General features: G+C 30.3%; 1 protein-coding gene across 1 annotated transcript; it reads right to left on the reverse strand.

The window, feature by feature from the left end:
• Window positions 1-9,817: 9,817 nt before the first annotated feature.
• LOC145312381 (uncharacterized) lies at window positions 9,818-12,104 on the reverse strand. The gene is made up of 3 exons (XM_080151652.1): window positions 11,300-12,104; window positions 10,560-10,646; window positions 9,818-10,044 (listed from the first exon to the last, which is right to left on the reverse strand). Exons 1-3 carry the CDS (start codon window positions 11,566-11,568, stop codon window positions 9,861-9,863), a joined length of 540 nt encoding a protein of 179 aa, XP_080007778.1. The 5' UTR covers window positions 11,569-12,104; the 3' UTR covers window positions 9,818-9,860.
• Window positions 12,105-14,455: the final 2,351 nt, after the last annotated feature.

The following is a 14,455-nucleotide window of genomic DNA, read 5'->3' on the forward strand; positions in this document are numbered from 1 at the left end:
TGACAGGGAAAATAGCAACCTAAATTGACGACAATTGTCAAAATATCCACGTATATTCCTAATCCACATCCATTTTTACGATGCTATGTTTATTAGAAGGGGTTGATAAAAAGAAAATAGTTCATATTGAATGAAAATTTTTGAACAGGACAATACTGATTGAAGTTGAGCCGCCTTTGCAATGCACACATGTCCTTGTTACTTACCAGGGACAAGGGAAGGCTATTCTGGCAAACAATGCTTTAGAGCTGATTTCATAGATTTCCAGTTTAAACTAGATGATGAGATTAAGCAACTTTTGGCAGAATTTGACAAGAATCTAAAACATTATTTTGTCAGTTTTTGCTTAATTTACTATAAGCCATTCAAAAATGATTTTCAGAGATTAGTACTATGTTTATTTTTGAGATAAATGAACATAGAGTAAGCTTTTTACATTATTTAGATATTTTATCTAAATCATAGACTACTCGTAAATTATAGGTTAAATAGTGAATAAAATTTATTGAAAATCCAAACAGTGGATAGCTGTGATACTTTGAAACATATTTCAGATTGTTTAAACATTTATCCCATCTAAAAATTAAAAAGAAAAAAAGTTTTTGCGACACCTAGCAATAAAGTTTTAAACTATATAACTATGCTTTTCCAAATCAAACATTTTATAATTTTTGTTGTGGTTTAATTTTGTATTTCTCGACAACATCTTGCCCCTAATTGCGAAACAAGTTGGAAGGAAGTTTACAGAATTTAAAATATGGGTAGTTTCTCCCAAAGTGCCTAGTGGAGCACAGAATCCTCCTTTCCCTACCATTAATTTTAAAACAAACTGTAAACGATCAAAGGGGCGGGAGTGCTTTAGGTATAGCATTTAAGAAACCAGCAGATATAATTTAAATATGGGGGGGGGGGGGGAATCAGTGCTTCATAGGCAACTTTGTTGTAAGGCACCAATATATGTTTTTTTATGTTTATTTTAAATTAAGTTGATCGTCAAATAGATTTAGTATTGTATGATTTATGGTTATTATTTTTTAAAAGCAAAGCTTTTCCATGATTAGGGTCGGTCCGTGCGTCCATCTGTACGTCCATCCGTTACAGTTAGCTTTGTTTGATAATTTAAAAAGGTTAGCATTGTCCTATCGATTTCAAGTTTTACATGCTAATTCCCATAGCAGTTAGGTACGATTTAGAAAGAGCAGCAACTCTATAATCGTTACTAGAAAGTCCGTATGTTCATTTAAAACAAGCTGATTTTTTACTTTTTTTACAACAAATTTTTGTATGTTAAAATTATCCTAGTCATCTAATTTTTTGAATTCTGATTCATATTACAACAAAATACATAAGCAAAGCATCTCTAAAATTAAGTCCTAAAAATGTCAGTATGTTCTAAAACCGTAACATGTATTTAATCAGTTTTGCAACAAATTTACTTACAATTTTGTAAAGACATATGCATTAATATTCAGTTTATTCAGTTCTGACACTGTTAATGTCCATTTGTCTTTCTATTTCAGAGCTTCGCTTTTATGAATGTTGTCATCCTTGTTTTAATAAGAAATGAACGATGAATTTTATTTTTAACTTTAAAGTAAGATGTTTTTTAGTTATTGAATCAATTTGAAACTTATGCCTAAACTTGCTCTAAGGGGTTAATTGTGGTGTTTAAAAATGAGTCGAAGTAAAAATTTGTCAAAATATTTTGTTTTTTGTCTTTAAACAGTTACAAATTTTATGGATAAGAAAAAAATTTAAAGATTTTAATTTTAGGAAATATTTAAAAATATTTTTTTAATCTCCCTACATCTGACTTGTTTAGTAAGATGTTTTTGTGAATCCGTCTGCTATTTTATTATTTAATAGTGTACACTATTCTCATGAGGTTTAGTGAATTACCCTTATGAATACCCTTATGTATTATACTAAGAGCCCTTTTTTGTAATAGTTGCACCATTCATAACATTACATACTTGGTGAGGTTTCGTGATAAATTGGCATGAATTTAATAGAATTGTTTGTCAGACAGACATTCCCTTGTCCCTGGTTACTTACAAGATGTTACATCTGTATAGAGGCCATTGTCTAGAAACTTTAAGAATCAAATTTAAAATTTGTTGTACTTTACAGGCAAAGACAGATGCATCAAAAGAAAATTAGAAAGAATCAGAACAATTTTATAGTTCAACTCGTCTAAGGTTTAAATGCATGGTTTTCCTCAAATAGTGCATCTTTAAACAGTATTTGCTTTTCAGGAATGAACAAAATTAAATGCAAATAATGGATTTTCCAGTATGGGTTCCAAACCAATTTATATCCCATGGATCAGAACTGGATAATGAAATTAAAAACAATTATTATCTTGTTTTTTACTATCCATGGAAAGCTGTATATAATACGTAGCGATAAATAACCCATTATATCAAGTTTTGTTTGTCTGTTACGATCTCGCTACTACTGAATTTTCAATTTTGGGAAGCTTAGGCCCAAAACCTCGCGACCGTCGCTCAACACGTAGCGCATCCGATCGTCGTCGGGAATGTGATAGATTCGAATCTCGGCCCGTAACCGCCTCATAACTAAAGACGTTTAAAATGATTCCTGCTGCTGCTGTGTCAGGTGCACGACATAAATAGATAGAGCAGGGAGAAGCCTTTGCCCAATACAGGCACAACTCATTACCATGCACAGTTAGGACTTCTCAGACAAAGGTCTTGCAATCAAAGTCAATGTGTCATGGACAGCAGCCTCGCCCTTATGAGGTAATTGATAAGTAGGTACAAAAATGGCTGTATGCTAAATTCTAATATATTTTTAAATTGATGCAAATATACACTGACAGACCAGGCCAATTTAGTTATTGTTTTTAAGTTACGTAACATGATATCAGCTATTCACAGCCATGTTGACGTCTATCCTATTATATAAAGTAGAAGGTTTTTTTTGTTTGTAGCAGAGGATCTCACTAATGGTTCAACTGATATGGTTTTCCTTTTTAGTTAAGCCTTTTTAAAGATACTGAGAAAGTTTATACAGAAATCTCCCTTATATCAAAATTACGTCCCCCCCTCCCACTATTTTTAAAAAAATTTTAAAAACCCTCATTCAAAATTATATAGGCACGAATTCCTTTTATGTCTGTCTCTATGTTTGTTGCTTTCGGTGTCTGCTGGACCGCTAAGGCTATCCTTAAACTGTTTTTAACCTATTTTTAAAACATTTATCAAAAATATACTATGACACCAGTAGAATCAAACTGCAGAGCCTAAATTTAAATTAGGTCCCCAATAAACTTTTTTGGGGGGATTTAAAAATTAATTTTTACTGTTGCTGTGGTCCTTTTTGATCAGAGCAAAAGATCTTTTTTTATTTGATTAAAATTCATAGCTTTTAGAGTGTTTTGCTTCATAAATATTGTATTCTTGTACATAGTAAAATTAGGCCTTTTGATTTCAACTAAATTAATTCATTAAAAAGTTAATTCTTTACAACATACAGGGTGACCACCATGTACGTTATGTTCAATATGTTCATATTGAACACCATTTTAAGTTTTTTTTGGTACGTTTTTGTACGTTATTGGTTTTTGTGTTCAATATGAACATTTCAGCATACGTTATTGTACGTTTTTCTGTAATGTATGATTAGTATTAGAAATCAATAATGTATTTGTATTTCTTAAAAACTATTATAAAAAAAATTCTGCGCGCTTCGCGCGCCATTTTATAAATTTATCCTGGGATCTATGACGCAATTGTGCAGCTGCCATAAAATAACTATACTCCAATCAAACATTTCAGTAAATATCAAAAAAAAATCCTCTAATTACAAACCTTACCAGGACAAATGAGAAGTATTATAATTGTTCATCAGTTAGCGAGATATTTTTTAGTTGATTTTTGTGTTTTCATGTACCTATAGGAATGAGATACTACTTTCTATAAAACAAAGTAGAATAATGTCTGTCTGTATATCCGTCTGTCTTAAGCTTAAGATCTCGGCAATTGTTGAACCGATTTGGTTCTACAATTCAGGTAATATACCTACTGGTCTTGTTGTGGTTTTAGGCTATTTATTTGGGGTTTGGGACAACCCCAACTCCCCTACAAAAAATCAAAAAATCCCCCCTCCAATAAATATTTTCTATTTTTTTAAAATTTAACAAGTAGGTAAGTGGGTTGGGAAACTCCCTTTAAAAAAAAACCACTTGTTTTTTTTCTTTTTAAAAGCGAAGCTTTTCTATAATTAGGGTCGGTCTGTACCGACCCTAATAATTAATTTAGTTAATTTAGGCATGTTAGAATTAACCTATTAATTTCAAACTTTGCATGATGATTCCTTTAATAGTTAGGTACGATTTAGAAAGCGTAGCAACTCTATAATCGTTACTAGTATGTACTTACGTCCATTCTAAACATGTTGATTTACTTTTTAAACAAAAAAATTTTAAACGATCTATTCATCCGATTGTTCTGATTTTTGGTATATTGATTCCTGGGACAACAAAGTATAATGTTATAAGGAAAGAAACTCTATACCTAGTCCTAAAAATGTAAGTATGTCCATAAACATTATCCTGTATTAAGTAGTTTTTTAATATACTTACATTTTTGCTTCGACTCTTATACATTATTATTCTGATTATTCAGTACTGACACTATACAAGTGTTAATGTCCGTATGTCCTACCGTTTCAGTGCTTCGCTTTTATGGATGTTGTCATCCTTGTTTTTTTTACAAAGTACGAACGAACAATTTTATACCTTTAAGAGGGGGACTTTCAAATACCTCTTTAAGTGACGCCCCTAGAGGCTAGGGGCAAAGCTGCTGGAAGATTTAATCGTACATAAATAGATGAATAAAAACTTCATTATGAGGTAGGTACTTTTTACATGATTTAATTGGGGTAAATTTTCTTAGGGGAGGTCACAGGGGTGTATATTCTACATCGGATCCCCGGCTCAGGGGGGGGGGGGGGGGGAAATAAAAAATAAGTGGTTGGAGGGAAAAAAAATGTAAAAATTAAGAAAACTGAAAACATTTTTTCCATTTCCTCCCCCTCCTTGGTGAAAAAAACTAAAAAAATGTGTGGTAGGAGGGATAAAATAAATAAAATATAGAGTTGTTAAACTACTTTTCCATTTTCCCCCCTTCTTGGTGAGAAAAAACTAGGGGGGGAAAAAAAATTTAAAAATTTTTAGCCGGGGAAAAAAAATAAATCTTGTGCAGAATATACACCCCTGGGAGGTCATTAAGTAGTTAACACCCAAAACAGATTTCAGGGGGGTAGAAAAATTGCCAGCATGCTTTGCGTGTCATTTTACTGTCCCCCACCCCCTCACAAATTGAGTTTTTTTATACCCCCCTCCAAATAGTAAACTTGGATTAGTATACTTTTTTCTATATATATACTAGCGGCTACGCCTCTAGAGGCTTCTGGGGGGGGGGGGGCACTTGAGGAGAAGGGAATTGAATTGGATAACCCAATTGCTTAATTTAGATTATAATAGAAAAAGTAAAAAAAAATATTTGGGAGGGTGATTTTTTTTTGGGGGGGGAAGGTTTCACGGCCCATTTTAATTTTATTTTAAAAAAAAATTAAGGGGGGGTAATTTTTTTCTAGGGGCGATTTCTCTTTGGAGGGTGGTGGTACTCCCCCAAAATAGTTATTAACCTTCCCGGGACCTATGAGAAGTTACCCTGTTAAGTTCTTGATAGGAATATGAAGGGCAGAAAAATAGCCTATAACCATCTAGGGACCTATAAGAAGCTTCCATATAAAGGAGGACCACATCGGTTCAGCGGTCAGCGAGATCCTTCCCTACAAATAAAAAAGCTTACTACTATAATATAATAGGATATCAATTTCGTGAAGAGTAGATCCCAATCAGTTCATCATTTACTGAGATCTTAAGCTTAGGACAGACGGAAAGACATTGTTCTACTTTGTAATATATATATACATATATATATATGTGTGTGTTTTATGGTACGTTATTGTACGTTATTTTTTTCAAAAAATGTACGTTATTGTGTTCATTGTAATTTTTTTGTAGTACGTTATTTTCAATATTAAAATCAAAAAGGCGGTGGTCGCTCTGAACATATCAATGAATTAACATTATCATGTTTGTTTTCCATCATTTATTTAAAACACATAAAAATCGGCTGTAAAGGGTAAACAAATTGAGATGACAACAAATGTTTATGCAATATAACAAATTTATTCTTGTCACATATACAAATATGATCTAATATAAGATTATTCAAACTTATTTCTTTAAATATTTTTTAAAAGTATGTATCTTTTATGTGTATGGTTTTCATTCTTTTCATTTTAATTAAATAAAAATTATTTAACTACATTGGAAATAAGTCACTTTGTGAAATCACTCTTTTTTGAAATGTAAAGAATTGAAATGAAAGAAGACACCTTATTGGTTCAGACTTCAGAATTATATGTTTTATTTACTAAGTATATTTGCAATAATTTTTATTTAATGAAATCTTCCAATTTTTAACATGTACAAAACGGCCTGCTTAATTGCTTCAAGATCCATGTCAGATCTATATAGGAAATAAATGTCTATAATCAAGCTCAAATTTTCCAAGGAATATATGTTTGAAACTCATAGTGCTCCAGTAATCCATAATTAACTCTCATTGCCCAGAACGATAAGACCCATTATTTTACTTTATTAAAAATAAATTCATTTTTTTCGTTTCATGTTGCTATTTACATTATACTGAAGTATTTAATTTCTAATCATAAAAAAGAAAATTTAAATTTATAATATAATAAATTTAAGAAAACTCTGTTTTAAAAGAATTCGATAGTAACGACACTTTGTGTGTTCAAATATTAAACTAAAATTGTAATCATATTAACCCTTTGGCGATGGTAATGTAAAAAAATATTATTTAAAATATCTTTTTTAAAATCATTTAAATTATTAAACATTTACTTTCTTTTAGTTAGTAATGCCGGGTGAGGAAAATAGGTTTATTGAGAAATATATATGCATATAGAAAACTAGCCAATTGGGAGATAGTTATATCGAGCCAACTCTAGTTGTATATGTTAGGTATTTCAATGAAATTAATTGTTTTATAAAAATATTTCCATTGAACAGAGTAATGTTTTTTTTTATTGTATCAATATAAAGTGAATTATATAAATTGTTCTAAAAGCCACAATATTACCCCAAATAAAAAAAGACCTTTTGCTCTAGTCAAAATGACTATATATTTCTTAAATGAATTAGCACTATGTTACAGTAAAAGCGTCTTTATAATTAAGTCTTAAAACGTAAGTTTGTTTGTATAAATTAATAGATTTTTGGATAGATATGCTGGTATATTTGTTCAACTTCTAAAAATTGTTTAAAATAAAATGTGTTTTTACTTTACGTTTTCTTTTATATATTCTGAAATGTTAAACTGTTTTTAACCTATTTTTTAATCATATATCAAAAATATACTATGACACCAGTAGAACCAGACTGCAGAGCCCAAATTTGAATTAAGTCCCCAATAAACTTTTTTGGGGGGATTTAAAAATTAATTTTATATGTTGCTGTGATCATTTTGACGGGAGCATAAGCAACTTTTAGTTAGGGGTTAAATTGTTTCTTACAGAACAATTTTATATGATTCAGTTTATATCAATACAATAATAAAAAAACTCTACTCTGTTTGATGGAAATAATTTTTTTTCTAAAACAATCAATTTTAGTAAAAAATTTAACATAATACAATAAAACACATAATGCTAAAGTTAAACTAATAAGATTTCTTGTTTCATTTCAATTATTTATAATTTCCGAAAGAATGTTTTCACAAATTGACTTATTTACAATGTAGTTAAATAATTTTTATTTAATTAAAATGAAAAGAATGAAAACTATACACGTAAAAGATACATACTTTTTAAAAATATTTTAAAAAAATAAGTTTGAATAATCTTATTTTATATCATATGTGTATATGTGTCAAAAATAATTTTGTTGTATTGCATAAACATTTGTTGACATCATGTCATCTTGTTGTCATCAAATTTAACCCTTTACAGCCAATTTTTATGTGTTTAAAATAGGTGAACGAACACAAACATGTTGATGTTAATTCATTGGTATATTGTAAAGATTTAACTTTTTAGTGAATTTTTATAGTAAAATCATAAGGCCTAATTTTACTCTATACCAGAATACAATATTTATGAAGCAAAACACTCTAAAAGCTACGAATTTTACCCAAATAAAAAAAAGACCTTTTGCTTTGGTCAAAATGACCACGGCAACAGTAAAAATTAATATTTAAATCCCCCCAAAAAAGTTTATTGGGGACTTAATTCAAATTTAGGCTCTGCAGTCTGATTTTACTGGTGTCATAGTATATTTTTTATATACGTTTTAAAAATAGGTTAAAAACAGTTTAAGCTTTGCCTTTATAGATTTAGACACCCTTGTCTTTATTTTTGCCTATTCAACATAAAACAAGGATGACAACATCCATAAGTAGCGAAGCACAAAAAATATGTATAAGAATTTTGATATTAGTTGCCAAAAGCATGTATATTATTTAAAAATCGCGAAACCTTTTCAACATTTGTTTTTTTAAATTTCTTAATACTTATATTTCAGTACTATGACTAACAGACTGAAGGTCAAAGTAAATTACATACTGATTGCTCAAAACAACGGGAAATTTAATTTTGATATTTTTAACAACAAAAATTTTTTAAATCGGACCATAAACACCAAAGATATGAGGAAGAATGTGAAAAATATAAAAATAGCCTAAAACTTGCTTAAAGGCAGTCTGACCGTCATAGTTGTCTTCTTGAAACGACAGGAAATTTAATTTTGATTCTATAACTGAAAAAAATTGGAAATCGGACCACAAACACCAAAGATATGGAGAAAAATGTGAAAAATACAAAAACAGCCTAAAACCTGCTAAAAAGCGGTCCTACCGCCATTTATGTTTTATAGTTAATTGTGCTCCTTAATAAAATTTCAGCCTTTTATCATTTATAGGAACCGAGAAAATCACGTTTCCCCCAAACTAAGACGGACATTTCAAATTATAGAGTAGATTCGCTACTAAAAACGGCGGCGTCACCTTTTTTATTGTTCTTGTTAAAATCTATTATATCATTTATGAGATACCGATTTAAAATTAGCTTTTTCAATCAAGAATGTGTCAACTTAAAGGCGAAAAAAATTGTCGACATACTGCCTTTAAATTCAACAGAGTGGTTGAGGAGAATGTTAAATTGTATTCTCTCTCACAATTTTCTCTTTTTCTTTCTCTCTTCCTCTTATTCTCTATTCCAGTTTCTATTGCTGAGAACAGCAATATCGGATCTCGATATATTACACTGAAATTAGTATTTTCACCCACCTTAGGCAATCTTCAAGCTCAGACTTAATATTAAATTTGTTCCATTTTTAGTTGAGTTTAACAACATTTTGGATAGCTAGACGTGTAATTGAAACATTTGAATAGTTTTATAACATTTTATCTTATTATATTAAGTAGCAAGGTTTCTTTGTCTGAAGCTTAAGATCTCAGTAACTACTGAACCTATTAATTTTTATATATTAAGTAAGCTGAACATAGGTCCTGTGATGGTTTAAGGCTATTCTATTTTTATATTCAAGTTTTGGTATGGGTTTAGTGTATTTTTCTCCCCATTCCTACTTCTTCGAATATGCTAAAGGCGCAGCCACTAGTCCAAAATAAATAATAATCTTTAAAGTTCCTGATGACATAATGTTCTTATGATGATTTAACATTTTGTTCCTAACTATAGAAAAGCTTTGCTTAAATTGGAACAGTATTTTAATTGTTACTTTATTATATAGTAGTTTTGATATGAGATACAAAATTTTGGTGAAATAACTTTACCAAAAACGGATCTTCTAGCTCCTTGTCAAATGCTTTGGACAAACTGATTCTTGCTTCTGGGTGTAGTGCATTTGTTATCAGGGTTTCCAGCTTGCTCTTGTTTAGTCGGCCTGGATCTCTGCATTTCTGTGACCTGTAAAAATTTTGCACTTGTTTAGTATCTATTGGCCTCGCCCCTAGCCAGTATGAGCAGTATTTTTAAGGAGATGAGGATGACCTCTAGGAGGCTTTTTGAAATAAAAGGGTAGGGGACTATGCACAAACAAGAACAAGTGATTTTAAGCACTTTGCATCAGAGATTCTATTTTTTGTGTGAATATACTAGGGCTATGTTTGATACCGTTATATCAATTTAAAAAAATAAGTTTCACCTTGGTTTTATATGAGAAAAAAAAACTTTGAAATGTCGGACTGCCTTTTTGCAGGTTTTTTTTTGGCTATTTTTCACATTTTTCCAGCTCCAACTTTGGTGTTTATGGTCCCATTTTCAAAATTTTTTCCCTGGGAACATGGGATCGTAATAAATAAGAAATGAAATAGGGATGTTGTATGAATAAGGACTTACATATAGCCCCTCCATTTTAAATCTTGCTAGCAAACTAATATTGGTAATATGGGCTTAAATGTTTTTAAATAAATATTGCTTACCTAAAAACTGATCTCATAAGATCAAAGGATCTGAGTATCACCAAAGATTCTAATTCTGAAGAGCTTAGTCCATCATCTTCCAACAAACTAAAAAAAATCAAACACTAACATGAACCTATTTGTACAAAACCATGTTATACATAGAATCTATTATTAGTAGCGAAGCTACTCTTTAATTTGAAATGTCCGTCCGTCTGAGCGTTTTAGGGGAAACGTGATTTTATCGGCTCTTTTTTAAGAAAAACGCCATCAGGGATTAAAAAAGTTTATATTCTTCACATTTTCACCAAGTTTCATTAAGATTCGTCAAATAGATGGGGTGCTAGATCAATTCATAGATTTTTTAGTTTTGTTGATTTTTTAAAATTCCTATTCAAGATAGATTGCTGAAATTTGCAGGGATTAAATACTTTCAAATTCTGCATGCTTCTATCAATTTTTTTGAGATATGCTAATTGGTTGGGCTGCTAGTTCGATTTTTAAGTTTTCATGACAACTAAAATTTTCAGGGATTAAATAAGTTCACATTTACATGTTCCCACAAAGTTTACTAAAGATTTGCTTATTGGTTGGGGTGCTAGATCGATTCCTTGATTTACACATTATAAGATTTAAAAGGATTCGTTTTTTATTTTAGTTTAATGTTTATGGATGTCTATCCAGAATTTTTGAGCTTTGCTACATATGGATGCTGTCCTCCTTGTTCTGTTCAATTAAATACAATTTGTTAAATAATTTACCTTTCTAGGTCTAGATTGGATAACATGCCAAAGAGATCATTCTCCAGCAGTTCTCTTTGTAAATTTAAATTGGATACTCTTTGCATTTTGGTAGATTTTTCTTGTGATACTCTTTGCAACTCATCAGCTGATCTTCTTCTGCGTCCATTGTTGTTGTTGTTATCATTATTATTATTATTGTTGTTGTTATTGTTATTATTATTATTAACATTAACAACATTGATAATTCCCTGAGCTGGCCCAGAAAAGGAAATCATCACTTCAAGCATAAAACTAGATTTAATAAACAGTTTAGTTAAATTCAATGTAAAAATTAATATTATCTTAGAATTTTATAAACATGTAATTTGTATTAAAAAACAATTGATTCTTATTCTTGAATGAATGAGTAAGATTCTAATTTTAGAAGAATATAGACCAAACAAAGAAAAAGTGTAAACTGCTAAACATCAGGGATCTTAAGGGATAAGACAATGCCGATAAATTGATGTACATCCTTAATGCTGATACACAAAATTATCCCTACTAGAGATTACAATTAGTGGTTAAAACGTTTAGACACTCAACTTAATAAACCAACCAATCAAAATTCAATAAAAGTCCCCAAAGTTATTTTAAAACATTGGATACTAGTGTAATAAACAGCCCGATGTCCCCTCCCTCATAAACTTGTAAAATAAAGCTTTAGGTATAAATTTATACTTCTTAAATTGTTCCTAAACCATTCCTTCTTAATTCAAATAATTTATCAATAACTCTATGATATTTTTTGCTGAAATAGAGGTATTCCTCTATCTACTATACTATCTCAATTGTTAAGTTACTTTACCCACTTAGAAAATTAGAGTATGAGTAAAGCATACACAAACAGTAATGCAGTTGAGAATTTCTACATTTTCTTAGCCAAGATTTCTTTCTCATGGATAGAAATGGCAACTAATGAATAACTTAATTGTTATGACTCCCAATTTTACATGAAATACACGCCTATCTAAGAATGAATCAAGACAAAGTAGAATGGAACATGCAGTCAGAAAAAATGCCTAAATCCAACAAATTGAATGCTAATTTCAGGATATTTCAATGGTTTCTTTATGAAGAAAATTAGTTTGACAATTAGAAAACTATGTTATGGTGAACGTATTATTATGATTTAGGAAAAATGTAATTGTATCAGCTTAATGTAGAAAACTAAAGAAGGGAGGTGAATTGATTATGAAGATTTTAGAAACAGAAAAAGGGTAAATCCAACAAGGATAAGGAACCCTGGTGGTTAAATCAAAGTAGAATAGGTATAGCTGCCTCGCTCTATAAAGAAGTGTAGAGAAAAAGACAAAAAGGATAGATAAGAGAAGATAAATATAACAGCTGCCTGACTGTATAAAGAAGTGTAGAGACAAAAAGGATAAGGAAGCGAGGTGAATGGATTATGATGAATCGTTCTCTTTGCATATTTTCCAACTATTTTCCCTTGCTGGCCAAGCAAATAACATTTCTACTATATTTTACATAGCATTTTTCACCTACTTTACTTTTTACGCACAAATCTTACATAAATCTTCCACCGTAACTTAGACTGTTACCTTTTCTCAAATGAAAAATCAAACATCACACAAATGCTATAGAGTTCTAAAGTCACTTAGTGTCAAATTATCACAGAACATTTGTATATGAATTAATTGTAATCGTGTTGTTAACTGTACACATTTACATGTACTGGGAATACGCGTGAATGCCGCGTAAGAATATTGTCAAAACAGAGTTGCCACTTTGAAACTTTTGAATATTTTCATAAATATTTCAATATTTTTTTACATGTGGTTTCGTCCTCCTTTCTTAGACTTTGGAATATATATATATTTTTTAAATTCACCCCCCCCCAAAAAAAAAATATTTAAATGTTTTGCTAAGTGTTTTTTTAAATCCTAATGTTACAGATTCCTTCTTTATAATATTCAAATGAAGATAAATTTAAAAAAATAATATAAAAATAAAATTACAAATAAAAAATAGCTTGGACGTCATTGCCTCTATGTTATAAAGATTACCCCCAAAGTTTGAATTTACAATTTCCACCCCTCCCCCCCCCCCATAAAAAAATGAAAAAGCTTGGATGTCCATGTATTACTCTGTTTTAAGAGCACTTTAACTTATTTCTAAAGCACAAATTAAAACTTTAAATATGACTGTGTAAATCCATGTCTGACCATAAGATATCAAGCTGTACTACGTGCGGTAGTGGTTAGTACCGTCTTACCCGTAATTTCAGCCTTCCTTCTTAGCTCAAAGCAATGGATTGGTTTCTACTTTAGGCTTGCTTATCTCAGTTATACTTGGGTCCAACTGGGACATTGATTTTACTTGTTTAGCCTTAAAGTTTTACAAAATTGTCTGATTAAGTAAGAACAAGCAAAATTTTTTGGGGGGATAAACAGTTTTTGGCGGCAACAGCAGTTTTGCAGCCATTTCTTCACAATTTCAATACTTTTTGTAGGGAGTTGGGGTCAAAAACAAAAGTGTACAAAACAGGGTGTAGGAAGGTATATCAATCCCCTGGCAAATTTCGATATGAAAATTTGATATAAGGGGTGGTTTCAATAAAATTTCTTCACAGTTCAACATTTTACCATATTAGAGCAACTTCCATGCCAAGTTTTAGTGTTCTATTCATGTTTTAAAGTCTTGAAGAACACATACCTTATGGAAAATAATTACATAAATGACCCCCTTTTTTAAAAAGTGTTAAGATAGTTGGTTTTAGTTATCAGAATGAAAAGAAATTGCTAGGGTATATTTAAAAATGTATTTTCTTTTAAATATTTTCAAAATAATGAGTGTAAAAGCTCTATTTTAAAGATTATCAGACTTTAAAATTCTTAAACTTTAGTCGTCATTTTTGAGAAATTTTATGTATAAAGCAGTTAATTTAAGAATTAATATAAATAAATAAACTAGTTTTCTTTATCTTAAGCTATAATTTAACTTCAAAAATTGTTTTATTACATGTAAAAAATCACTATAAACTTTGGGAAAATATATCGACAAAATGTGGCAACCCTGATTTTTATTGGATAAATTTCTTACATAGCAGAAATCCAATTAGTAGTGATTTAACTCGCCGTGCTTCTCCAACAAGAATGATAAAAACTTTGAAGT

Source organism: Acartia tonsa, chromosome 1 (genome assembly GCF_053477335.1).
Source record: "Acartia tonsa isolate MP-2025a chromosome 1, ASM5347733v1, whole genome shotgun sequence".
NCBI classification, from domain to species: Eukaryota; Metazoa; Arthropoda; class Copepoda; order Calanoida; family Acartiidae; genus Acartia; species Acartia tonsa.

Coding starts and splice junctions, on each gene's coding strand:
- LOC145312381 (XM_080151652.1), bottom strand. CDS start 11,568: ATGCTTGAAGTGATGATTTCCTTTTCTGGGCCAGCTCAGGGAATTATC. Junction 10,647..11,299: donor TCCAATCTAGACCTAGAAAG/GTAAATTATTTA, acceptor GATTTTTTTTAG/TTTGTTGGAAGATGATGGAC. Junction 10,045..10,559: donor CTTATGAGATCAGTTTTTAG/GTAAGCAATATT, acceptor AAATTTTTACAG/GTCACAGAAATGCAGAGATC.